Here is a 24,830-nt window from a genome sequence, read left to right on the forward strand (position 1 = left end):
AGGAAGGTGTACAGGGCAGTTTGCAGTCTAAATGCGTACTTTCCTGTTGGTCTTCAGCCTTCAAACCACAAGGTTTATAAAGGTAAGTGGAGAGTGGCACGACCCAGTTCAGGTACTGGTAGTACTGGAAGTAATTTAACTTGGCCACACTAACCAAACTGATAGGATCTCACTTGGCATTCTCTTTCACAAGACTTACACATCTGTCCTCTGTGCATTCGTGTCCTAAATTGGCTGTGATAGGATGGTGAAAGGATTTATTGCCCTTCTGGAGCTCTGGGTTGATCCATTCACCATCTTGTGTACAGAAAGCACTGCTATTTACCTAGAATAATTATGCCACAGGAAATCCTTAGTGAAATGCCTTAGACCTCTATAACTCACAAGTATATAGATACTCCAGTAGGTTGTAGAATTTTATACACTCAACACAAACAAAAAAATGATTAAAGGATAGAAATGCAAATAATGAAACCTTTAAAACGGAATCACTTAATACACACAGGATTCAAGTGCTTTGTAAGACTGCAGAAAATTCTCTTAATACAAAGACAACAACTTATCACTAAAAGAAAGGAAAAAGAAAAGGAAAAAAGAAAGTAAACAAAAGGGAAATGAAGGGAAATGGAAGGTGAAAAAAAAAAAAAGGATGAGAAAGGAAAAGAGAAAATAAAAGAGGTGGTGGCCTTTCAGCCAAAGCGTAAGTGCGAGCGAAGCGTGTGAGCATCAGCTTGCTCTGTGAGGAGTGAGAGAAACAAAAGGAGAGGAAGCAGCGCGCGAGGAAGCAAGGTGTCCCTGCACTCAGCCCCTTGAGCTCGTCCCTCCAGCTTCCCTGGTGGCTTTTTCAGCCTTGTGTAGCACTGACTGTTCCTGCTTGCCCTGGGAAGGCCAGCTGCAGCTGCGGGCAGCCGTGGCCTGCACGTCAGGCTCCCGTTGAGCCGCGAGGAGTTCAAGTGCGGGTGGGCTGGTGTGAAGAGCAGCGCTGGGAGTGGGGCAGGAGGAGAGGGCAGCGGGAGGGCTGCAGGTGAGCGCGCCTCGGGCCCAGAGCTCAGGCGTGAGCCGGGAGGGCAGCGAGCCGTGCTGCGCTGCTTCAGCTGCAGTGGCTTCGAGCGCGTCATGGGCAGCGCCGCGTGTTGAGCGTCTGGGTGCTGCGAGGGCACCTTGCTGAGCCGGAGCCCGAGAGAGGAGAGGAGAGCAGAGGCCGCACGTCAAAAGTGCCTGCCTGCCATTTTGGCTTGGCGCGTCGGCGTCTTCCTCCTTCCACGAAGGAGCCTGCCCGGTGCACTGGGTCCAGCGTGCTACACGGCACTGCCTTCTGCTGCCTGCCTGCCTGCCCGCCTGCCTGCTGCACTGCTGGAGAGGAAAGAGCGGATTGTCGGGCTGCGTGCAGCCAAGGAGCTGGCTGCAAAGGAGGGAAACGGAGTATTGAGGAGCGGTTAGTGCATGTTAGGTTTGGGTGTGGATGCAGCGGGGGCCGAGTCACCTCCATCAGCTCCTCGGGGCTGGGGCCGAGCCCGGTGCGTGGGGCTGCGCTGCCTGCAGGAGGGCTGCGGGGCTGGGGCAGTGGTGTGGGTGCAGCACATGGGGCCGTGAGAGGGCGTGCAGCAGGGAGGGCGTTGGGCCCGAGCCGCGCTCGTGTTTGTGGCAGCACAGGGGCTGCAGGGGATGGCAGGAGCGCAGAGCAGAGCGGGGAGAGCCGGGCTGTATGAAGGCCAGGGCATGAAATCTTCCCTTGGCAGCTACGGAGCTGCTGAGCTTTTCCGCCAAGTCTTCAGACTGTGGGGTGATAAGGCTCCGCAGCACAGCCAGCCGGGCCCTCCTGATACCTGGGGGTTAGGAAAGGGCAAAACAAATCAGAGTCTTTCAAGAGCACAAAGCAGTGAAGCACAGCACAAGCCATTTATTGCCTGCGTAGGTGATCTTCTCCAGGCACGTCCATTGGAGATGTGCAGACTGAGCGTGGACAGAAAGCAAACGGAGGGGAGGGGAGGGGAGGGGGAGGGGAGGGGAGGGGAGGGGAGGGGAGGGGAGGGGAGGGGAGGGGAGGGGAGGGGAGGGGAAGGAAGTAAGAAATGAAAGGAAAGAGAAAGGGAAATGTGAAGGGGAAGAGAGAAAGAGAAAAGGAAAGGAAGAGAAAAGAGAAGCAAGGCAAAGAAAAGAAAGGCAAAGGAAAGCAAAAGGGGGAAAAGGGAAAAGGCAGAAAAGGAGAAGACGACAAGTTGCGTGCCGCCGGCGGCACCCGAGGGGAAACCGGCAGCGGAGCCCCCCAGCTGCCGCTCCCCCTCCTCCAGGCCCCGGGCCGCCCCCAGGCCGCCCTCAGCAACGTGACGCCGCAGGCGGTTGGTAGGGCCGGGGCAGGAAGTGCTTCGTGCCGGCGGAGAGCACTTCCGGGGCAGCGCGGCATGGCGGCGCCGGGCCGGTGAGCGGGGCCGGGAGGAGCGGGCTGTGTGCTGGGAGCGGGGTCGGGCCTCGGTGCGGGGGCATGGAGGGGCGCTCGGGGGAGGAGCTGGCGGTGCTGCCGGCACGCAGAGGCGATGCGTGCGGCGCCGGCGAGTGGTGCGGGGTCGGGGGGCAGCTTCCTCTCAGGGAAGGCCGTGCGAGTGCGGCGCTTTGTTGGTGTTTCGGGCGTGTGAAGGAGGAGGCCCCGTAGGGCCTAGTTGTCGCCAGCAAAGCCCGGGCGGGCAGTGGAGCAAGGCGCCCGGGTGCTGTGTTGGCCGGAGGGTGCGGAGCTGGAAGAAGGTTTGTGAAGATGTGCTTCGCCTGGACGTCCCTTGTCGGGACGAGGCAGGGCTGCAGTTGTGTGTGATTGTGTTTGTTGCTTGGGAGAAGTGCTGCCTTAGTAGGCTGGGGGGGAGGGAGAGGGAGATTTTCAGACTGCCATCAGTCAGGAGCACGGCACGTTTCTGCCTGCTTGGCTCCTGCTGTTGTGTGGGTCCCCGCGAAGCATGGGTGAGCCAGGGTGGCCCCGTGTGTGTGTGCCAGCACTGTGCGCGGGTTTGGAATGGAGTCAGAGTGATTGTAATGACAATGCAGCTGGCGGTATTTCTGGTAGGGAATGGTTGAATCGGCAGCCGTGAGGCGCAAGAAGAGGCGCTGGATGCTAAGGTGGAAAGCGGAGCTTGTGTGTGCCAGGAGGCAGGCGTGGTGAGGTGCGCTTTGGAGCCTGCTGTTGTTGGCGCTGGGCTCGGGAGGCCCCTGAACATGGCGCTGTGTGCTGCGTGTCCCAGCCCCAAGAGATTCCCGTGTGGAAGAAGGGAGAGGATGAAGGAGGCCGAGGGCCCTTTTCTCGGGGCCGGCTCCTCTGTGGCCTCTTGCTTGCCGGAGAGAAGGGCTGCCCGCTGGGCACAGGGAGCGCCTTCTAGCTGCCGTCCCGTGCCCTGTCCTGCAGCCCCCTCCTCATGCTATGTGGAACGCCATTGCCAGCAGTGCGGCTGCCATTTTAGAACCTTCGCCGCATCACAGCCGTCACCTTGGTCACCGCTGCCCCGGCCAACGCACTCGCCTCTGTGAGCTCTGGCAGCCATGCCTGGTGTGAAGAGGGCGAGGGGCACAATTTGCCCTATTTTAAATGGGAAGAGGGAGCTTGGCTTCCCAGAAGCGAAGAGGAGGAGGGGGGGCCGCCTTTAAGATCAAGCGGAGGAGGGGGCAGCGATTCCGTTTCCATCGCGCCTGGACCAGCGCTGTGACCACCTCCGTGGAGCCCATGGAGGTGGATCCACCTCCAGAAGAGCCTATGGAGGTGGATCCACCTCCAGAAGAGCCCATGGAGGTGGATCCACCTCCGGATGAGCCCATGGAGGTGGATCCGCCTGCGGCACAGCTGGCCTGGCACCACACCACCGTGCCAGGCCCCGCATTGGCGCCGTCCCACCGCCGCTGGTCCAGGCGCTCGGCTCCCTACCCGCTGCGCGGCCCCCGCCCCCAGCATTAGCTGGGTGGCATTAGTTTCCATCAGCTCCTCCTCCGAGCCTCCTGTGGAGCCAAGTTCTCCTCTTCCCATTTAAATGCTGCAGGTGTTGTATTTTAGTTGTTGTTGTTCTTGTTGATTTTAGTGTTAAGTTTAGTGTTAGTGTTAGGAGTAGGTTACTGTTCATGTTTTAGAGTTAGGCATAGGTTACTTGTAGTCTTTTAGTGTTAGGCATAGGTTCCTGTTCTTATGTTAGAGTTAGGCATAGGTTCCTTGTAGTCTTTTAGTGTTAGGCATAGGTTCCTGTTCATACTTGATAGTTAGGGGTAGATTGCTGGTGTCAAGTGGCAGTGAGCAGCGCTCACTCGGTAAGCACACGCCTGATTGCTCATGCGAAGACATGAGTGCGAGTGCCGTGAGCACGGAGGCCCGATGGCATCTTGGATGGATTGAATTTCCAGCTTGTGGCTTTTGTGTTGCAGACCATCGAGGAGCAGAGTGTGAGTGGCTGCGCCGTTGCGTTGGGCCTCAGGAGAACAGTGTGTGAGTGTGTGTCGAGCATCCTGCGTGGCCGTTGCCAGGTAGGTGTGCTTTCCTTTGCAGTAAGCAGTGCTTAGGCGTGAGCCCAGCTCATCCCCCTGTCCTCAGCAGATGGGCTTTCTGCGTGCTTTATTGCTGTGCTTGGTGCCGTACGGCACAGCAGCAGCAAGGCCGTGAACACGTACGTACCCAGGTAGATGCAAATGTGCAACTGCTGGTATGAATAATGTTGTTGTTAGTGTTCATGAGACAGTGGTCGTGCGTGTGCGATCAAGCTCAGGGAGAAGTTGATTCTTGCCTGTTCAGCTCTGGCTGAAATGCAAGTTTGGCGTCCCTCCTTGTGGTTGGGTCGGAAGACCAAGGCTATCTTGAGAGCACGTCTGTGAGTCAGGCTGGGAGTTTTTGCTAGCAGGAAGTCGCACCATCGGAGCGCACGAATGGAATGATGGCTCTCGTTTCCCCCTTGTAGAAAGCAGCCTCCTGGAGAGCAGCAGAGCAGCAGGCTGTCTGCGCTATGGCCGCTGAGCTGCATTTCTCGCCCCCTGAGATCCCTGAGCCCACGCTGATGGAGAACGTGCTGCGCTCCGGCCTCTTCTTTGGAGCCATTTTCCAGCTTGTGTGCGTGTTGGCCATAATGCTGCCAGTTCCCAAGTGCCCAGAGACAGTAAGTAGCGCTCTGTTTGATAGAGGTTGATAGAAATGCTGAGGAAATGGGCTGGGAGGGAAGCAGCTGGAGCCGTTGCCTACGGTAGCGCACCGCGGCATTGCTGAGAGTGCGGCGGTTTGTTCTGCGCTTCCTCGGGCGTGCGTGCTGTTCGTGGTGGCACGCAAGGAGCCTGGAGGTGCAAGCTCATCTTATCGTGGTGCTGCTGCTGCTGCGGCTGCTTCTGTGGGCTGTGAGTGGCAGGCAGGGCGTCCCCCTGTGCAGGGACTGCCTTGCAGGCAAGGCCTGTAGACTGTAGCTTCCGTGGGATTTTGGGGAACAAGAGAGAGGTGGAGTTTCTGTTGTGCCCTGATGTCAGGAAGGCAATGTGCAGCACTGGCGCCCAAAGCTGCCCAGTCAGGTGACTTGAGCTCCCAAAGCGAGCTGTCGGGCAATTGTCAGAAAGTTCCCTGACTGTTTGTGAATTGATTCCTGTAGGACTGGGACGGCTTGGAGTCTAAGACTTGGGAGACGGTGAAGAAACCAAAGGCAAGTGCTGCACAGCTAAGCAAGAAAGGCAAGAAGGAAAGCAAAAAGAAACGGTGAGGGCTTGAGCGCTAAGCCTGAAAGGCCAAAGGAAGCAGCGGGAATGCTTGCTGAGAGGTGCTCCAAAGGCAGCGCACTGTCCGTCTGGTTTTGTGGCGTGGCCGTGCTTTCCCTTGCCCGGACATTGGAGAGGAACTGAGGAAGCTGGAAGGGCTTCTGATGCGTGACCAACAAATCGGACTTTGCCTGTGCGGGATTTCATGTGTGGCAAGAGCTGGGGACGCTGCGTTCCTTCAGGGTCCTTCAGCTCGATAGCTGTTTCAGAATGTTGATGATGAGGTGAACTTACCGCATGTCGCTGGTCCTGAGCGGTATCCAGCCTATTTTATTGTCTGTTGACATATCTACAAAAGGCAACCCAAATCCCTTAGTTTAAAATAAAAGGGAAAGCAACCTTTTACACCTGGTGCTGCCTCTTTCAGTAGCTGGTCCAAACATGCCTGGCTTGGGCTGGCAGCGGCAGGGCGATGAACCGGCCGGCTTCACGTCCCTCCCTGGAGATGGAGCTGCTTTTCCCGCGTTTCCATGCTGGTCTTGCCAAGGGGTGGCCTTTCAGCCAAAGCGTAAGTGCGAGCGAAGCGTGTGAGCATCAGCTTGCTCTGTGAGGAGTGAGAGAAACAAAAGGAGAGGAAGCAGCGTGCGAGGAAGCAAGGTGTCCCTGCACTCAGCCCCTTGAGCTCGTCCCTCCAGCTTCCCTGGTGGCTTTTTCAGCCTTGTGTAGCACTGACTGTTCCTGCTTGCCCTGGGAAGGCCAGCTGCAGCTGCGGGCAGCCGTGGCCTGCACGTCAGGCTCCCGTTGAGCCGCGAGGAGTTCAAGTGCGGGTGGGCTGGTGTGAAGAGCAGCGCTGGGAGTGGGGCAGGAGGAGAGGGCAGCGGGAGGGCTGCAGGTGAGCGCGCCTCGGGCCCAGAGCTCAGGCGTGAGCCGGGAGGGCAGCGAGCCGTGCTGCGCTGCTTCAGCTGCAGTGGCTTCGAGCGCGTCATGGGCAGCGCCGCGTGTTGAGCGTCTGGGTGCTGCGAGGGCACCTTGCTGAGCCGGAGCCCGAGAGAGGAGAGGAGAGCAGAGGCCGCACGTCAAAAGTGCCTGCCTGCCATTTTGGCTTGGCGCGTCGGCGTCTTCCTCCTTCCACGAAGGAGCCTGCCCGGTGCACTGGGTCCAGCGTGCTACACGGCACTGCCTTCTGCTGCCTGCCTGCCTGCCCGCCTGCCTGCTGCACTGCTGGAGAGGAAAGAGCGGATTGTCGGGCTGCGTGCAGCCAAGGAGCTGGCTGCAAAGGAGGGAAACGGAGTATTGAGGAGCGGTTAGTGCATGTTAGGTTTGGGTGTGGATGCAGCGGGGGCCGAGTCACCTCCATCAGCTCCTCGGGGCTGGGGCCGAGCCCGGTGCGTGGGGCTGCGCTGCCTGCAGGAGGGCTGCGGGGCTGGGGCAGTGGTGTGGGTGCAGCACATGGGGCCGTGAGAGGGCGTGCAGCAGGGAGGGCGTTGGGCCCGAGCCGCGCTCGTGTTTGTGGCAGCACAGGGGCTGCAGGGGATGGCAGGAGCGCAGAGCAGAGCGGGGAGAGCCGGGCTGTATGAAGGCCAGGGCATGAAATCTTCCCTTGGCAGCTACGGAGCTGCTGAGCTTTTCCGCCAAGTCTTCAGACTGTGGGGTGATAAGGCTCCGCAGCACAGCCAGCCGGGCCCTCCTGATACCTGGGGGTTAGGAAAGGGCAAAACAAATCAGAGTCTTTCAAGAGCACAAAGCAGTGAAGCACAGCACAAGCCATTTATTGCCTGCGTAGGTGATCTTCTCCAGGCACGTCCATTGGAGATGTGCAGACTGAGCGTGGACAGAAAGCAAACGGAGGGGAGGGGAGGGGAGGGGAGGGGAGGGGAGGGGAGGGGAGGGGAGGGGAGGGGAAGGAAGTAAGAAATGAAAGGAAAGAGAAAGGGAAATGTGAAGGGGAAGAGAGAAAGAGAAAAGGAAAGGAAGAGAAAAGAGAAGCAAGGCAAAGAAAAGAAAGGCAAAGGAAAGCAAAAGGGGGAAAAGGGAAAAGGCAGAAAAGGAGAAGACGACAAGTTGCGTGCCGCCGGCGGCACCCGAGGGGAAACCGGCAGCGGAGCCCCCCAGCTGCCGCTCCCCCTCCTCCAGGCCCCGGGCCGCCCCCAGGCCGCCCTCAGCAACGTGACGCCGCAGGCGGTTGGTAGGGCCGGGGCAGGAAGTGCTTCGTGCCGGCGGAGAGCACTTCCGGGGCAGCGCGGCATGGCGGCGCCGGGCCGGTGAGCGGGGCCGGGAGGAGCGGGCTGTGTGCTGGGAGCGGGGTCGGGCCTCGGTGCGGGGGCATGGAGGGGCGCTCGGGGGAGGAGCTGGCGGTGCTGCCGGCACGCAGAGGCGATGCGTGCGGCGCCGGCGAGTGGTGCGGGGTCGGGGGGCAGCTTCCTCTCAGGGAAGGCCGTGCGAGTGCGGCGCTTTGTTGGTGTTTCGGGCGTGTGAAGGAGGAGGCCCCGTAGGGCCTAGTTGTCGCCAGCAAAGCCCGGGCGGGCAGTGGAGCAAGGCGCCCGGGTGCTGTGTTGGCCGGAGGGTGCGGAGCTGGAAGAAGGTTTGTGAAGATGTGCTTCGCCTGGACGTCCCTTGTCGGGACGAGGCAGGGCTGCAGTTGTGTGTGATTGTGTTTGTTGCTTGGGAGAAGTGCTGCCTTAGTAGGCTGGGGGGGAGGGAGAGGGAGATTTTCAGACTGCCATCAGTCAGGAGCACGGCACGTTTCTGCCTGCTTGGCTCCTGCTGTTGTGTGGGTCCCCGCGAAGCATGGGTGAGCCAGGGTGGCCCCGTGTGTGTGTGCCAGCACTGTGCGCGGGTTTGGAATGGAGTCAGAGTGATTGTAATGACAATGCAGCTGGCGGTATTTCTGGTAGGGAATGGTTGAATCGGCAGCCGTGAGGCGCAAGAAGAGGCGCTGGATGCTAAGGTGGAAAGCGGAGCTTGTGTGTGCCAGGAGGCAGGCGTGGTGAGGTGCGCTTTGGAGCCTGCTGTTGTTGGCGCTGGGCTCGGGAGGCCCCTGAACATGGCGCTGTGTGCTGCGTGTCCCAGCCCCAAGAGATTCCCGTGTGGAAGAAGGGAGAGGATGAAGGAGGCCGAGGGCCCTTTTCTCGGGGCCGGCTCCTCTGTGGCCTCTTGCTTGCCGGAGAGAAGGGCTGCCCGCTGGGCACAGGGAGCGCCTTCTAGCTGCCGTCCCGTGCCCTGTCCTGCAGCCCCCTCCTCATGCTATGTGGAACGCCATTGCCAGCAGTGCGGCTGCCATTTTAGAACCTTCGCCGCATCACAGCCGTCACCTTGGTCACCGCTGCCCCGGCCAACGCACTCGCCTCTGTGAGCTCTGGCAGCCATGCCTGGTGTGAAGAGGGCGAGGGGCACAATTTGCCCTATTTTAAATGGGAAGAGGGAGCTTGGCTTCCCAGAAGCGAAGAGGAGGAGGGGGGCCGCCTTTAAGATCAAGCGGAGGAGGGGGCAGCGATTCCGTTTCCATCGCGCCTGGACCAGCGCTGTGACCACCTCCGTGGAGCCCATGGAGGTGGATCCACCTCCAGAAGAGCCTATGGAGGTGGATCCACCTCCAGAAGAGCCCATGGAGGTGGATCCACCTCCGGATGAGCCCATGGAGGTGGATCCGCCTGCGGCACAGCTGGCCTGGCACCACACCACCGTGCCAGGCCCCGCATTGGCGCCGTCCCACCGCCGCTGGTCCAGGCGCTCGGCTCCCTACCCGCTGCGCGGCCCCCGCCCCCAGCATTAGCTGGGTGGCATTAGTTTCCATCAGCTCCTCCTCCGAGCCTCCTGTGGAGCCAAGTTCTCCTCTTCCCATTTAAATGCTGCAGGTGTTGTATTTTAGTTGTTGTTGTTCTTGTTGATTTTAGTGTTAAGTTTAGTGTTAGTGTTAGGAGTAGGTTACTGTTCATGTTTTAGAGTTAGGCATAGGTTACTTGTAGTCTTTTAGTGTTAGGCATAGGTTCCTGTTCTTATGTTAGAGTTAGGCATAGGTTCCTTGTAGTCTTTTAGTGTTAGGCATAGGTTCCTGTTCATACTTGATAGTTAGGGGTAGATTGCTGGTGTCAAGTGGCAGTGAGCAGCGCTCACTCGGTAAGCACACGCCTGATTGCTCATGCGAAGACATGAGTGCGAGTGCCGTGAGCACGGAGGCCCGATGGCATCTTGGATGGATTGAATTTCCAGCTTGTGGCTTTTGTGTTGCAGACCATCGAGGAGCAGAGTGTGAGTGGCTGCGCCGTTGCGTTGGGCCTCAGGAGAACAGTGTGTGAGTGTGTGTCGAGCATCCTGCGTGGCCGTTGCCAGGTAGGTGTGCTTTCCTTTGCAGTAAGCAGTGCTTAGGCGTGAGCCCAGCTCATCCCCCTGTCCTCAGCAGATGGGCTTTCTGCGTGCTTTATTGCTGTGCTTGGTGCCGTACGGCACAGCAGCAGCAAGGCCGTGAACACGTACGTACCCAGGTAGATGCAAATGTGCAACTGCTGGTATGAATAATGTTGTTGTTAGTGTTCATGAGACAGTGGTCGTGCGTGTGCGATCAAGCTCAGGGAGAAGTTGATTCTTGCCTGTTCAGCTCTGGCTGAAATGCAAGTTTGGCGTCCCTCCTTGTGGTTGGGTCGGAAGACCAAGGCTATCTTGAGAGCACGTCTGTGAGTCAGGCTGGGAGTTTTTGCTAGCAGGAAGTCGCACCGTCGGAGCGCACGAATGGAATGATGGCTCTCGTTTCCCCCTTGTAGAAAGCAGCCTCCTGGAGAGCAGCAGAGCAGCAGGCTGTCTGCGCTATGGCCGCTGAGCTGCATTTCTCGCCCCCTGAGATCCCTGAGCCCACGCTGATGGAGAACGTGCTGCGCTCCGGCCTCTTCTTTGGAGCCATTTTCCAGCTTGTGTGCGTGTTGGCCATAATGCTGCCAGTTCCCAAGTGCCCAGAGACAGTAAGTAGCGCTCTGTTTGATAGAGGTTGATAGAAATGCTGAGGAAATGGGCTGGGAGGGAAGCAGCTGGAGCCGTTGCCTACGGTAGCGCGCCGCGGCATTGCTGAGAGTGCGGCGGTTTGTTCTGCGCTTCCTCGGGCGTGCGTGCTGTTCGTGGTGGCACGCAAGGAGCCTGGAGGTGCAAGCTCATCTTATCGTGGTGCTGCTGCTGCTGCGGCTGCTTCTGTGGGCTGTGAGTGGCAGGCAGGGCGTCCCCCTGTGCAGGGACTGCCTTGCAGGCAAGGCCTGTAGACTGTAGCTTCCGTGGGATTTTGGGGAACAAGAGAGAGGTGGAGTTTCTGTTGTGCCCTGATGTCAGGAAGGCAATGTGCAGCACTGGCGCCCAAAGCTGCCCAGTCAGGTGACTTGAGCTCCCAAAGCGAGCTGTCGGGCAATTGTCAGAAAGTTCCCTGACTGTTTGTGAATTGATTCCTGTAGGACTGGGACGGCTTGGAGTCTAAGACTTGGGAGACGGTGAAGAAACCAAAGGCAAGTGCTGCACAGCTAAGCAAGAAAGGCAAGAAGGAAAGCAAAAAGAAACGGTGAGGGCTTGAGCGCTAAGCCTGAAAGGCCAAAGGAAGCAGCGGGAATGCTTGCTGAGAGGTGCTCCAAAGGCAGCGCACTGTCCGTCTGGTTTTGTGGCGTGGCCGTGCTTTCCCTTGCCCGGACATTGGAGAGGAACTGAGGAAGCTGGAAGGGCTTCTGATGCGTGACCAACAAATCGGACTTTGCCTGTGCGGGATTTCATGTGTGGCAAGAGCTGGGGACGCTGCGTTCCTTCAGGGTCCTTCAGCTCGATAGCTGTTTCAGAATGTTGATGATGAGGTGAACTTACCGCATGTCGCTGGTCCTGAGCGGTATCCAGCCTATTTTATTGTCTGTTGACATATCTACAAAAGGCAACCCAAATCCCTTAGTTTAAAATAAAAGGGAAAGCAACCTTTTACACCTGGTGCTGCCTCTTTCAGTAGCTGGTCCAAACATGCCTGGCTTGGGCTGGCAGCGGCAGGGCGATGAACCGGCCGGCTTCACGTCCCTCCCTGGAGATGGAGCTGCTTTTCCCGCGTTTCCATGCTGGTCTTGCCAAGGGGTGGCCTTTCAGCCAAAGCGTAAGTGCGAGCGAAGCGTGTGAGCATCAGCTTGCTCTGTGAGGAGTGAGAGAAACAAAAGGAGAGGAAGCAGCGTGCGAGGAAGCAAGGTGTCCCTGCACTCAGCCCCTTGAGCTCGTCCCTCCAGCTTCCCTGGTGGCTTTTTCAGCCTTGTGTAGCACTGACTGTTCCTGCTTGCCCTGGGAAGGCCAGCTGCAGCTGCGGGCAGCCGTGGCCTGCACGTCAGGCTCCCGTTGAGCCGCGAGGAGTTCAAGTGCGGGTGGGCTGGTGTGAAGAGCAGCGCTGGGAGTGGGGCAGGAGGAGAGGGCAGCGGGAGGGCTGCAGGTGAGCGCGCCTCGGGCCCAGAGCTCAGGCGTGAGCCGGGAGGGCAGCGAGCCGTGCTGCGCTGCTTCAGCTGCAGTGGCTTCGAGCGCGTCATGGGCAGCGCCGCGTGTTGAGCGTCTGGGTGCTGCGAGGGCACCTTGCTGAGCCGGAGCCCGAGAGAGGAGAGGAGAGCAGAGGCCGCACGTCAAAAGTGCCTGCCTGCCATTTTGGCTTGGCGCGTCGGCGTGTTCCTCCTTCCACGAAGGAGCCTGCCCGGTGCACTGGGTCCAGCGTGCTACACGGCACTGCCTTCTGCTGCCTGCCTGCCTGCCCGCCTGCCTGCTGCACTGCTGGAGAGGAAAGAGCGGATTGTCGGGCTGCGTGCAGCCAAGGAGCTGGCTGCAAAGGAGGGAAACGGAGTATTGAGGAGCGGTTAGTGCATGTTAGGTTTGGGTGTGGATGCAGCGGGGGCCGAGTCACCTCCATCAGCTCCTCGGGGCTGGGGCCGAGCCCGGTGCGTGGGGCTGCGCTGCCTGCAGGAGGGCTGCGGGGCTGGGGCAGTGGTGTGGGTGCAGCACATGGGGCCGTGAGAGGGCGTGCAGCAGGGAGGGCGTTGGGCCCGAGCCGCGCTCGTGTTTGTGGCAGCACAGGGGCTGCAGGGGATGGCAGGAGCGCAGAGCAGAGCGGGGAGAGCCGGGCTGTATGAAGGCCAGGGCATGAAATCTTCCCTTGGCAGCTACGGAGCTGCTGAGCTTTTCCGCCAAGTCTTCAGACTGTGGGGTGATAAGGCTCCGCAGCACAGCCAGCCGGGCCCTCCTGATACCTGGGGGTTAGGAAAGGGCAAAACAAATCAGAGTCTTTCAAGAGCACAAAGCAGTGAAGCACAGCACAAGCCATTTATTGCCTGCGTAGGTGATCTTCTCCAGGCACGTCCATTGGAGATGTGCAGACTGAGCGTGGACAGAAAGCAAACGGAAGGGAGGGGAGGGGAGGGGAAGAAAGTAAGAAATGAAAGGAAAGAGAAAGGGAAATGTGAAGGGGAAGAGAGAAAGAGAAAAGGAAAGGAAGAGAAAAGAGAAGCAAGGCAAAGAAAAGAAAGGCAAAGGAAAGCAAAAGGGGGAAAAGGGAAAAGGCAGAAAAGGAGAAGACGACAAGTTGCGTGCCGCCGGCGGCACCCGAGGGGAAACCGGCAGCGGAGCCCCCCAGCTGCCGCTCCCCCTCCTCCAGGCCCCGGGCCGCCCCCAGGCCGCCCTCAGCAACGTGACGCCGCAGGCGGTTGGTAGGGCCGGGGCAGGAAGTGCTTCGTGCCGGCGGAGAGCACTTCCGGGGCAGCGCGGCATGGCGGCGCCGGGCCGGTGAGCGGGGCCGGGAGGAGCGGGCTGTGTGCTGGGAGCGGGGTCGGGCCTCGGTGCGGGGGCATGGAGGGGCGCTCGGGGGAGGAGCTGGCGGTGCTGCCGGCACGCAGAGGCGATGCGTGCGGCGCCGGCGAGTGGTGCGGGGTCGGGGGGCAGCTTCCTCTCAGGGAAGGCCGTGCGAGTGCGGCGCTTTGTTGGTGTTTCGGGCGTGTGAAGGAGGAGGCCCCGTAGGGCCTAGTTGTCGCCAGCAAAGCCCGGGCGGGCAGTGGAGCAAGGCGCCCGGGTGCTGTGTTGGCCGGAGGGTGCGGAGCTGGAAGAAGGTTTGTGAAGATGTGCTTCGCCTGGACGTCCCTTGTCGGGACGAGGCAGGGCTGCAGTTGTGTGTGATTGTGTTTGTTGCTTGGGAGAAGTGCTGCCTTAGTAGGCTGGGGGGGAGGGAGAGGGAGATTTTCAGACTGCCATCAGTCAGGAGCACGGCACGTTTCTGCCTGCTTGGCTCCTGCTGTTGTGTGGGTCCCCGCGAAGCATGGGTGAGCCAGGGTGGCCCCGTGTGTGTGTGCCAGCACTGTGCGCGGGTTTGGAATGGAGTCAGAGTGATTGTAATGACAATGCAGCTGGCGGTATTTCTGGTAGGGAATGGTTGAATCGGCAGCCGTGAGGCGCAAGAAGAGGCGCTGGATGCTAAGGTGGAAAGCGGAGCTTGTGTGTGCCAGGAGGCAGGCGTGGTGAGGTGCGCTTTGGAGCCTGCTGTTGTTGGCGCTGGGCTCGGGAGGCCCCTGAACATGGCGCTGTGTGCTGCGTGTCCCAGCCCCAAGAGATTCCCGTGTGGAAGAAGGGAGAGGATGAAGGAGGCCGAGGGCCCTTTTCTCGGGGCCGGCTCCTCTGTGGCCTCTTGCTTGCCGGAGAGAAGGGCTGCCCGCTGGGCACAGGGAGCGCCTTCTAGCTGCCGTCCCGTGCCCTGTCCTGCAGCCCCCTCCTCATGCTATGTGGAACGCCATTGCCAGCAGTGCGGCTGCCATTTTAGAACCTTCGCCGCATCACAGCCGTCACCTTGGTCACCGCTGCCCCGGCCAACGCACTCGCCTCTGTGAGCTCTGGCAGCCATGCCTGGTGTGAAGAGGGCGAGGGGCACAATTTGCCCTATTTTAAATGGGAAGAGGGAGCTTGGCTTCCCAGAAGCGAAGAGGAGGAGGGGGGGCCGCCTTTAAGATCAAGCGGAGGAGGGGGCAGCGATTCCGTTTCCATCGCGCCTGGACCAGCGCTGTGACCACCTCCGTGGAGCCCATGGAGGTGGATCCACCTCCAGAAGAGCCTATGGAGGTGGATCCACCTCCAGAAGAGCCCATGGAGGTGGATCCACCTCCGGATGAGCCCATGGAGGTGGATCCGCCTGCGGCACAGCTGGCCTGGCACCACACCACCGTGCCAGGCCCCGCATTGGCGCCGTCCCACCGCCGCTGGTCCAGGCGCTCGGCTCCCTACCCGCTGCGCGGCCCCCGCCCCCAGCATTAGCTGGGTGGCATTAGTTTCCATCAGCTCCTCCTCCGAGCCTCCTGTGGAGCCAAGTTCTCCTCTTCCCATTTAAATGCTGCAGGTGTTGTATTTTAGTTGTTGTTGTTCTTGTTGATTTTAGTGTTAAGTTTAGTGTTAGTGTTAGGAGTAGGTTACTGTTCATGTTTTAGAGTTAGGCATAGGTTACTTGTAGTCTTTTAGTGTTAGGCATAGGTTCCTGTTCTTATGTTAGAGTTAGGCATAGGTTCCTTGTAGTCTTTTAGTGTTAGGCATAGGTTCCTGTTCATACTTGATAGTTAGGGGTAGATTGCTGGTGTCAAGTGGCAGTGAGCAGCGCTCACTCGGTAAGCACACGCCTGATTGCTCATGCGAAGACATGAGTGCGAGTGCCGTGAGCACGGAGGCCCGATGGCATCTTGGATGGATTGAATTTCCAGCTTGTGGCTTTTGTGTTGCAGACCATCGAGGAGCAGAGTGTGAGTGGCTGCGCCGTTGCGTTGGGCCTCAGGAGAACAGTGTGTGAGTGTGTGTCGAGCATCCTGCGTGGCCGTTGCCAGGTAGGTGTGCTTTCCTTTGCAGTAAGCAGTGCTTAGGCGTGAGCCCAGCTCATCCCCCTGTCCTCAGCAGATGGGCTTTCTGCGTGCTTTATTGCTGTGCTTGGTGCCGTACGGCACAGCAGCAGCAAGGCCGTGAACACGTACGTACCCAGGTAGATGCAAATGTGCAACTGCTGGTATGAATAATGTTGTTGTTAGTGTTCATGAGACAGTGGTCGTGCGTGTGCGATCAAGCTCAGGGAGAAGTTGATTCTTGCCTGTTCAGCTCTGGCTGAAATGCAAGTTTGGCGTCCCTCCTTGTGGTTGGGTCGGAAGACCAAGGCTATCTTGAGAGCACGTCTGTGAGTCAGGCTGGGAGTTTTTGCTAGCAGGAAGTCGCACCATCGGAGCGCACGAATGGAATGATGGCTCTCGTTTCCCCCTTGTAGAAAGCAGCCTCCTGGAGAGCAGCAGAGCAGCAGGCTGTCTGCGCTATGGCCGCTGAGCTGCATTTCTCGCCCCCTGAGATCCCTGAGCCCACGCTGATGGAGAACGTGCTGCGCTCCGGCCTCTTCTTTGGAGCCATTTTCCAGCTTGTGTGCGTGTTGGCCATAATGCTGCCAGTTCCCAAGTGCCCAGAGACAGTAAGTAGCGCTCTGTTTGATAGAGGTTGATAGAAATGCTGAGGAAATGGGCTGGGAGGGAAGCAGCTGGAGCCGTTGCCTACGGTAGCGCGCCGCGGCATTGCTGAGAGTGCGGCGGTTTGTTCTGCGCTTCCTCGGGCGTGCGTGCTGTTCGTGGTGGCACGCAAGGAGCCTGGAGGTGCAAGCTCATCTTATCGTGGTGCTGCTGCTGCTGCGGCTGCTTCTGTGGGCTGTGAGTGGCAGGCAGGGCGTCCCCCTGTGCAGGGACTGCCTTGCAGGCAAGGCCTGTAGACTGTAGCTTCCGTGGGATTTTGGGGAACAAGAGAGAGGTGGAGTTTCTGTTGTGCCCTGATGTCAGGAAGGCAATGTGCAGCACTGGCGCCCAAAGCTGCCCAGTCAGGTGACTTGAGCTCCCAAAGCGAGCTGTCGGGCAATTGTCAGAAAGTTCCCTGACTGTTTGTGAATTGATTCCTGTAGGACTGGGACGGCTTGGAGTCTAAGACTTGGGAGACGGTGAAGAAACCAAAGGCAAGTGCTGCACAGCTAAGCAAGAAAGGCAAGAAGGAAAGCAAAAAGAAACGGTGAGGGCTTGAGCGCTAAGCCTGAAAGGCCAAAGGAAGCAGCGGGAATGCTTGCTGAGAGGTGCTCCAAAGGCAGCGCACTGTCCGTCTGGTTTTGTGGCGTGGCCGTGCTTTCCCTTGCCCGGACATTGGAGAGGAACTGAGGAAGCTGGAAGGGCTTCTGATGCGTGACCAACAAATCGGACTTTGCCTGTGCGGGATTTCATGTGTGGCAAGAGCTGGGGACGCTGCGTTCCTTCAGGGTCCTTCAGCTCGATAGCTGTTTCAGAATGTTGATGATGAGGTGAACTTACCGCATGTCGCTGGTCCTGAGCGGTATCCAGCCTATTTTATTGTCTGTTGACATATCTACAAAAGGCAACCCAAATCCCTTAGTTTAAAATAAAAGGGAAAGCAACCTTTTACACCTGGTGCTGCCTCTTTCAGTAGCTGGTCCAAACATGCCTGGCTTGGGCTGGCAGCGGCAGGGCGATGAACCGGCCGGCTTCACGTCCCTCCCTGGAGATGGAGCTGCTTTTCCCGCGTTTCCATGCTGGTCTTGCCAAGGGGTGGCCTTTCAGCCAAAGCGTAAGTGCGAGCGAAGCGTGTGAGCATCAGCTTGCTCTGTGAGGAGTGAGAGAAACAAAAGGAGAGGAAGCAGCGCGCGAGGAAGCAAGGTGTCCCTGCACTCAGCCCCTTGAGCTCGTCCCTCCAGCTTCCCTGGTGGCTTTTTCAGCCTTGTGTAGCACTGACTGTTCCTGCTTGCCCTGGGAAGGCCAGCTGCAGCTGCGGGCAGCCGTGGCCTGCACGTCAGGCTCCCGTTGAGCCGCGAGGAGTTCAAGTGCGGGTGGGCTGGTGTGAAGAGCAGCGCTGGGAGTGGGGCAGGAGGAGAGGGCAGCGGGAGGGCTGCAGGTGAGCGCGCCTCGGGCCCAGAGCTCAGGCGTGAGCCGGGAGGGCAGCGAGCCGTGCTGCGCTGCTTCAGCTGCAGTGGCTTCGAGCGCGTCATGGGCAGCGCCGCGTGTTGAGCGTCTGGGTGCTGCGAGGGCACCTTGCTGAGCCGGAGCCCGAGAGAGGAGAGGAGAGCAGAGGCCGCACGTCAAAAGTGCCTGCCTGCCATTTTGGCTTGGCGCGTCGGCGTCTTCCTCCTTCCACGAAGGAGCCTGCCCGGTGCACTGGGTCCAGCGTGCTACACGGCACTGCCTTCTGCTGCCTGCCTGCCTGCCCGCCTGCCTGCTGCACTGCTGGAGAGGAAAGAGCGGATTGTCGGGCTGCGTGCAGCCAAGGAGCTGGCTGCAAAGGAGGGAAACGGAGTATTGAGGAGCGGTTAGTGCATGTTAGGTTTGGGTGTGGATGCAGCGGGGGCCGAGTCACCTCCATCAGCTCCTCGGGGCTGGGGCCGAGCCCGGTGCGTGGGGCTGCGCTGCCTGCAGGAGGGCTGCGGGGCTGGGGCAGTGGTGTGGGTGCAGCACATGGGGCCGTGAGAGGGCGTGCAGCAGGGAGGGCGTTGGGCCCGAGCCGCGCTCGTGTTTGTGGCAGCACAGGGGCTGCAGGGGATGGCAGGAGCGCAGAGCAGAGCGGGGAGAGCCGGGCTGTATGAAGGCCAGGGCATGAAATCTTCCCTTGGCAGCTACGGAGCTGCTGAGCTTTTCCGCCAAGTCTTCAGACTGTGGGGTGATAAGGCTCCGCAGCACAGCCAGCCGGGCCCTCCTGATACCTGGGGGTTAGGAAAGGGCAAAACAAATCAGAGTCTTTCAAGAGCACAAAGCAGTGAAGCACAGCACAAGCCATTTATTGCCTGCGTAGGTGATCTTCTCCAGGCACGTCCATTGGAGATGTGCAGACTGAGCGTGGACAGAAAGCAAACGGAAGGGAGGGGAGGGGAGGGGAGGGGAGGGGAGGGGAGGGGAGGGGAGGGGAGGGAAGTAAGAAATGAAAGGAAAGAGAAAGGGAAATGTGAAGGGGAAGAGAGAAAGAGAAAAGGAAAGGAAGAGAAAAGAGAAGCAAGGCAAAGAAAAGAAAGGCAAAGGAAAGCAAAAGGGGGAAAAGGGAAAAGGCAGAAAAGGAGAAGACGACAAGTTGCGTGCCGCCGGCGGCACCCGAGGGGAAACCGGCAGCGGAGCCCCCCAGCTGCCGCTCCCCCTCCTCCAGGCCCCGGGCCGCCCCCAGGCCGCCCTCAGCAACGTGACGCCGCAGGCGGTTGGTAGGGCCGGGGCAGGAAGTGCTTCGTGCCGGCGGAGAGCACTTCCGGGGCAGCGCGGCATGGCGGCGCCGGGCCGGTGAGCGGGGCCGGGAGGAGCGGGCTGTGTGCTGGGAGCGGGGTCGGGCCTCGGTGCGGGGGCATGGAGGGGCGCTCGGGGGAGGAGCTGGCGGTGCTGCCGGCACGCAGAGGCGATGCGTGCGGCGCCGGCGAGTGGTGCGGGGTCGGGGGGCAGCTTCCTCTCAGGGAAGGCCGTGCGAGTGCGGCGCTTTGTTGGTGTTTCGGGCGTGTGAAGGAGGAGGCCCCGTAGGGCCTAGTTGTCGCCAGCAAAGCCCGGGCGGGCAGTGGAGCAAGGCGCCCGGGTGCTGTGTTGGCCGGAGGGTGCGGAGCTGGAAGAAGGTTTGTGAAGATGTGCTTCGCCTGGACGTCCCTTGTCGGGACGAGGCAGGGCTGCAGTTGTGTGTGATTGTGTTTGTTGCTTGGGAGAAGTGCTGCCTTAGTAGGCTGGGGGGGAGGGAGAGGGAGATTTTCAGACTGCCATCAGTCAGGAGCACGGCACGTTTCTGCCTGCTTGGCTCCTGCTGTTGTGTGGGTCCCCGCGAAGCATGGGTGAGCCAGGGTGGCCCCGTGTGTGTGTGCCAGCACTGTGCGCGGGTTTGGAATGGAGTCAGAGTGATTGTAATGACAATGCAGCTGGCGGTATTTCTGGTAGGGAATGGTTGAATCGGCAGCCGTGAGGCGCAAGAAGAGGCGCTGGATGCTAAGGTGGAAAGCGGAGCTTGTGTGTGCCAGGAGGCAGGCGTGGTGAGGTGCGCTTTGGAGCCTGCTGTTGTTGGCGCTGGGCTCGGGAGGCCCCTGAACATGGCGCTGTGTGCTGCGTGTCCCAGCCCCAAGAGATTCCCGTGTGGAAGAAGGGAGAGGATGAAGGAGGCCGAGGGCCCTTTTCTCGGGGCCGGCTCCTCTGTGGCCTCTTGCTTGCCGGAGAGAAGGGCTGCCCGCTGGGCACAGGGAGCGCCTTCTAGCTGCCGTCCCGTGCCCTGTCCTGCAGCCCCCTCCTCATGCTATGTGGAACGCCATTGCCAGCAGTGCGGCTGCCATTTTAGAACCTTCGCCGCATCACAGCCGTCACCTTGGTCACCGCTGCCCCGGCCAACGCACTCGCCTCTGTGAGCTCTGGCAGCCATGCCTGGTGTGAAGAGGGCGAGGGGCACAATTTGCCCTATTTTAAATGGGAAGAGGGAGCTTGGCTTCCCAGAAGCGAAGAGGAGGAGGGGGGCCGCCTTTAAGATCAAGCGGAGGAGGGGGCAGCGATTCCGTTTCCATCGCGCCTGGACCAGCGCTGTGACCACCTCCGTGGAGCCCATGGAGGTGGATCCACCTCCAGAAGAGCCTATGGAGGTGGATCCACCTCCAGAAGAGCCCATGGAGGTGGATCCACCTCCGGATGAGCCCATGGAGGTGGATCCGCCTGCGGCACAGCTGGCCTGGCACCACACCACCGTGCCAGGCCCCGCATCGGCGCCGTCCCACCGCCGCTGGTCCAGGCGCTCGGCTCCCTACCCGCTGCGCGGCCCCCGCCCCCAGCATTAGCTGGGTGGCATTAGTTTCCATCAGCTCCTCCTCCGAGCCTCCTGTGGAGCCAAGTTCTCCTCTTCCCATTTAAATGCTGCAGGTGTTGTATTTTAGTTGTTGTTGTTCTTGTTGATTTTAGTGTTAAGTTTAGTGTTAGTGTTAGGAGTAGGTTACTGTTCATGTTTTAGAGTTAGGCATAGGTTACTTGTAGTCTTTTAGTGTTAGGCATAGGTTCCTGTTCTTATGTTAGAGTTAGGCATAGGTTCCTTGTAGTCTTTTAGTGTTAGGCATAGGTTCCTGTTCATACTTGATAGTTAGGGGTAGATTGCTGGTGTCAAGTGGCAGTGAGCAGCGCTCACTCAGTAAGCACACGCCTGATTGCTCATGCGAAGACATGAGTGCGAGTGCCGTGAGCACGGAGGCCCGATGGCATCTTGGATGGATTGAATTTCCAGCTTGTGGCTTTTGTGTTGCAGACCGTCGAGGAGCAGAGTGTGAGTGGCTGCGCCGTTGCGTTGGGCCTCAGGAGAACAGTGTGTGAGTGTGTGTCGAGCATCCTGCGTGGCCGTTGCCAGGTAGGTGTGCTTTCCTTTGCAGTAAGCAGTGCTTAGGCGTGAGCCCAGCTCATCCCCCTGTCCTCAGCAGATGGGCTTTCTGCGTGCTTTATTGCTGTGCTTGGTGCCGTACGGCACAGCAGCAGCAAGGCTGTGAACACGTACGTACCCAGGTAGATGCAAATGTGCAACTGCTGGTATGAATAATGTTGTTGTTAGTGTTCATGAGACAGTGGTCGTGCGTGTGCGATCAAGCTCAGGGAGAAGTTGATTCTTGCCTGTTCAGCTCTGGCTGAAATGCAAGTTTGGCGTCCCTCCTTGTGGTTGGGTCGGAAGACCAAGGCTATCTTGAGAGCACGTCTGTGAGTCAGGCTGGGAGTTTTTGCTAGCAGGAAGTCGCACCGTCGGAGCGCACGAATGGAATGATGGCTCTCGTTTCCCCCTTGTAGAAAGCAGCCTCCTGGAGAGCAGCAGAGCAGCAGGCTGTCTGCGCTATGGCCGCTGAGCTGCATTTCTCGCCCCCTGAGATCCCTGAGCCCACGCTGATGGAGAACGTGCTGCGCTCCGGCCTCTTCTTTGGAGCCATTTTCCAGCTTGTGTGCGTGTTGGCCATAATGCTGCCAGTTCCCAAGTGCCCAGAGACAGTAAGTAGCGCTCTGTTTGATAGAGGTTGATAGAAATGCTGAGGAAATGGGCTGGGAGGGAAGCAGCTGGAGCCGTTGCCTACGGTAGCGCGCCGCGGCATTGCTGAGAGTGCGGCAGTTTGTTCTGCGCTTCCTCGGGCGTGCGTGCTGTTCGTGGTGGCACGCAAGGAGCCTGGAGGTGCAAGCTCATCTTATCGTGGTGCTGCTGCTGCTGCGGCTGCTTCTGTGGGCTGTGAGTGGCAGGCAGGGCGTCCCCCTGTGCAGGGACTGCCTTGCAGGCAAGGCCTGTAGACTGTAGCTTCCGTGGGATTTTGGGGAACAAGAGAGAGGTGGAGTTTCTGTTGTGCCCTGATGTCAGGAAGGCAATGTGCAGCACTGGCGCCCAAAGCTGCCCAGTCAGGTGACTTGAGCTCCCAAAGCGAGCTGTCGGGCAATTGTCAGAAAGTTCCCTGACTGTTTGTGAATTGATTCCTGTAGGACTGGGACGGCTTGGAGTCTAAGACTTGGGAGACGGTGAAGAAACCAAAGGCAAGTGCTGCACAGCTAAGCAAGAAAGGCAAGAAGGAAAGCAAAAAGAAACGGTGAGGGCTTGAGCGCTAAGCCTGAAAGGCCAAAGGAAGCAGCGGGAATGCTTGCTGAGAGGTGCTCCAAAGGCAGCGCACTGTACGTCTGGTTTTGTGGCGTGGCCGTGCTTTCCCTTGCCCGGACATTGGAGAGGAACTGAGGAAGCTGGAAGGGCTTCTGATGCGTGACCAACAAATCGGACTTTGCCTGTGCGGGATTTCATGTGTGGCAAGAGCTGGGGACGCTGCGTTCCTTCAGGGTCCTTCAGCTCGATAGCTGTTTCAGAATGTTGATGATGAGGTGAACTTACCGCATGTCGCTGGTCCTGAGCGGTATCCAGCCTATTTTATTGTCTGTTGACATATCTACAAAAGGCAACCCAAATCCCTTAGTTTAAAATAAAAGGGAAAGCAACCTTTTACACCTGGTGCTGCCTCTTTCAGTAGCTGGTCCAAACATGCCTGGCTTGGGCTGGCAGCGGCAGGGCGATGAACCGGCCGGCTTCACGTCCCTCCCTGGAGATGGAGCTGCTTTTCCCGCGTTTCCATGCTGGTCTTGCCAAGGGGTGGCCTTTCAGCCAAAGCGTAAGTGCGAGCGAAGCGTGTGAGCATCAGCTTGCTCTGTGAGGAGTGAGAGAAACAAAAGGAGAGGAAGCAGCGCGCGAGGAAGCCAGGTGTCCCTGCACTCAGCCCCTTGAGCTCGTCCCTCCAGCTTCCCTGGTGGCTTTTTCAGCCTTGTGTAGCACTGACTGTTCCTGCTTGCCCTGGGAAGGCCAGCTGCAGCTGCGGGCAGCCGTGGCCTGCACGTCAGGCTCCCGTTGAGCCGCGAGGAGTTCAAGTGCGGGTGGGCTGGTGTGAAGAGCAGCGCTGGGAGTGGGGCAGGAGGAGAGGGCAGCGGGAGGGCTGCAGGTGAGCGCGCCTCGGGCCCAGAGCTCAGGCGTGAGCCGGCAGGGCAGCGAGCCGTGCTGCGCTGCTTCAGCTGCAGTGGCTTCGAGCGCGTCATGGGCAGCGCCGCGTGTTGAGCGTCTGGGTGCTGCGAGGGCACCTTGCTGAGCCGGAGCCCGAGAGAGGAGAGGAGAGCAGAGGCCGCACGTCAAAAGTGCCTGCCTGCCATTTTGGCTTGGCGCGTCGGCGTCTTCCTCCTTCCACGAAGGAGCCTGCCCGGTGCACTGGGTCCAGCGTGCTACACGGCACTGCCTTCTGCTGCCTGCCTGCCTGCCCGCCTGCCTGCTGCACTGCTGGAGAGGAAAGAGCGGATTGTCGGGCTGCGTGCAGCCAAGGAGCTGGCTGCAAAGGAGGGAAACGGAGTATTGAGGAGCGGTTAGTGCATGTTAGGTTTGGGTGTGGATGCAGCGGGGGCCGAGTCACCTCCATCAGCTCCTCGGGGCTGGGGCCGAGCCCGGTGCGTGGGGCTGCGCTGCCTGCAGGAGGGCTGCGGGGCTGGGGCAGTGGTGTGGGTGCAGCACATGGGGCCGTGAGAGGGCGTGCAGCAGGGAGGGCGTTGGGCCCGAGCCGCGCTCGTGTTTGTGGCAGCACAGGGGCTGCAGGGGATGGCAGGAGCGCAGAGCAGAGCGGGGAGAGCCGGGCTGTATGAAGGCCAGGGCATGAAATCTTCCCTTGGCAGCTACGGAGCTGCTGAGCTTTTCCGCCAAGTCTTCAGACTGTGGGGTGATAAGGCTCCGCAGCACAGCCAGCCGGGCCCTCCTGATACCTGGGGGTTAGGAAAGGGCAAAACAAATCAGAGTCTTTCAAGAGCACAAAGCAGTGAAGCACAGCACAAGCCATTTATTGCCTGCGTAGGTGATCTTCTCCAGGCACGTCCATTGGAGATGTGCAGACTGAGCGTGGACAGAAAGCAAACGGAAGGGAGGGGAGGGGAGGGGAGGGGAGGGGAGGGGAGGGGAGGGGAGGGGAGGGGAGGGGAGGGGAGGGGTTCCGGTTCCGTCGCGCCATGGCCAGCGCTGTGAGCGACCATGGGGAGCCCATGGAGGTGGATCCGCCTGCGGCACAGCTGGCCTGGCACCACACCACCGTGCCAAGCCCCGTGTTGGCACGCTCACAGCTCTGCCATCGCTGGTCCAGGCGCTCGGCTCCTTACCTGCTGCGTGGCCCCTGCCCCCGGCATTAGCTGGGTGGCACTGCTAACATCTGCTCCTCCTCCACCTTGTTGCTCCTCTGCGGTTCTGCGGGCCCCCGGTTCCATCTTCCCCCTGTAGGAGTTAGGTGCCACTTCTGGGCTTTGTTGTTGATTTTAGTGTTAGCTTAGTTTCAGTGTTCAGTTTTAGCGTTAGGCATAGGTTGCTGTTAGGAGTTTAGAGTTAGGCATAGATTACTGTTAGGAGTTTTGAGTTAGGCATAGGTTGCTGCTCCCAAGTGGCAGTAAATGCTGCTCACTTGGTAAGCCCTCCCTGAGTTCTCATGCAGAGAAATGAGTGCAACTGCCCTGAGAAGGGAGGTTTGATGACGTCTGAGATGAATTTCCGTCTTGTGACTTTTCTGTTGCAGAACATCGAGGCATGCGAGTGGCTGAGAAATGGAGTTGGGGCTCAGGGGAGCAATGGAGCAATGGGTGCCTGTGTCACAACCTTCCTGAGCGGCC

At 59.4% G+C, this 24,830-nt stretch overlaps 1 protein-coding gene across 19 annotated transcripts; it reads left to right on the forward strand.

Annotated features, from left to right (window-relative positions):
• The first annotated feature begins 7 nt into the window (after positions 1-7).
• On the forward strand, positions 8-24,089 carry LOC125701231 (protein MANBAL-like). Of its 19 annotated transcripts, none has more exons than XR_007380178.1 (5): positions 5,698-6,259; positions 9,922-10,020; positions 15,947-16,141; positions 16,619-18,024; positions 20,947-21,045. XR_007380178.1 is itself a non-coding variant. In XM_048962953.1 (4 exons), exons 1-4 carry the CDS (start codon positions 32-34, stop codon positions 22,251-22,253), a joined length of 453 nt encoding a protein of 150 aa, XP_048818910.1. In that variant the 5' UTR covers positions 8-31; the 3' UTR covers positions 22,254-24,089. The 19 variants fall into 19 exon arrangements, 13 of the variants coding, with proteins under 13 accessions (XP_048818910.1, XP_048818908.1, XP_048818909.1 ...); XR_007380179.1 differs by lacking the exon at positions 9,922-10,020 and adding an exon at positions 15,420-15,518; XR_007380177.1 differs by lacking the exons at positions 5,698-6,259; positions 9,922-10,020 and adding exons at positions 11,230-11,791; positions 15,420-15,518.
• Positions 24,090-24,830: the final 741 nt, after the last annotated feature.

The sequence above is a fragment of the Lagopus muta genome, chromosome 16 (genome assembly GCF_023343835.1).
Source record: "Lagopus muta isolate bLagMut1 chromosome 16, bLagMut1 primary, whole genome shotgun sequence".
NCBI lineage: Eukaryota > Metazoa > Chordata > Aves > Galliformes > Phasianidae > Lagopus > Lagopus muta.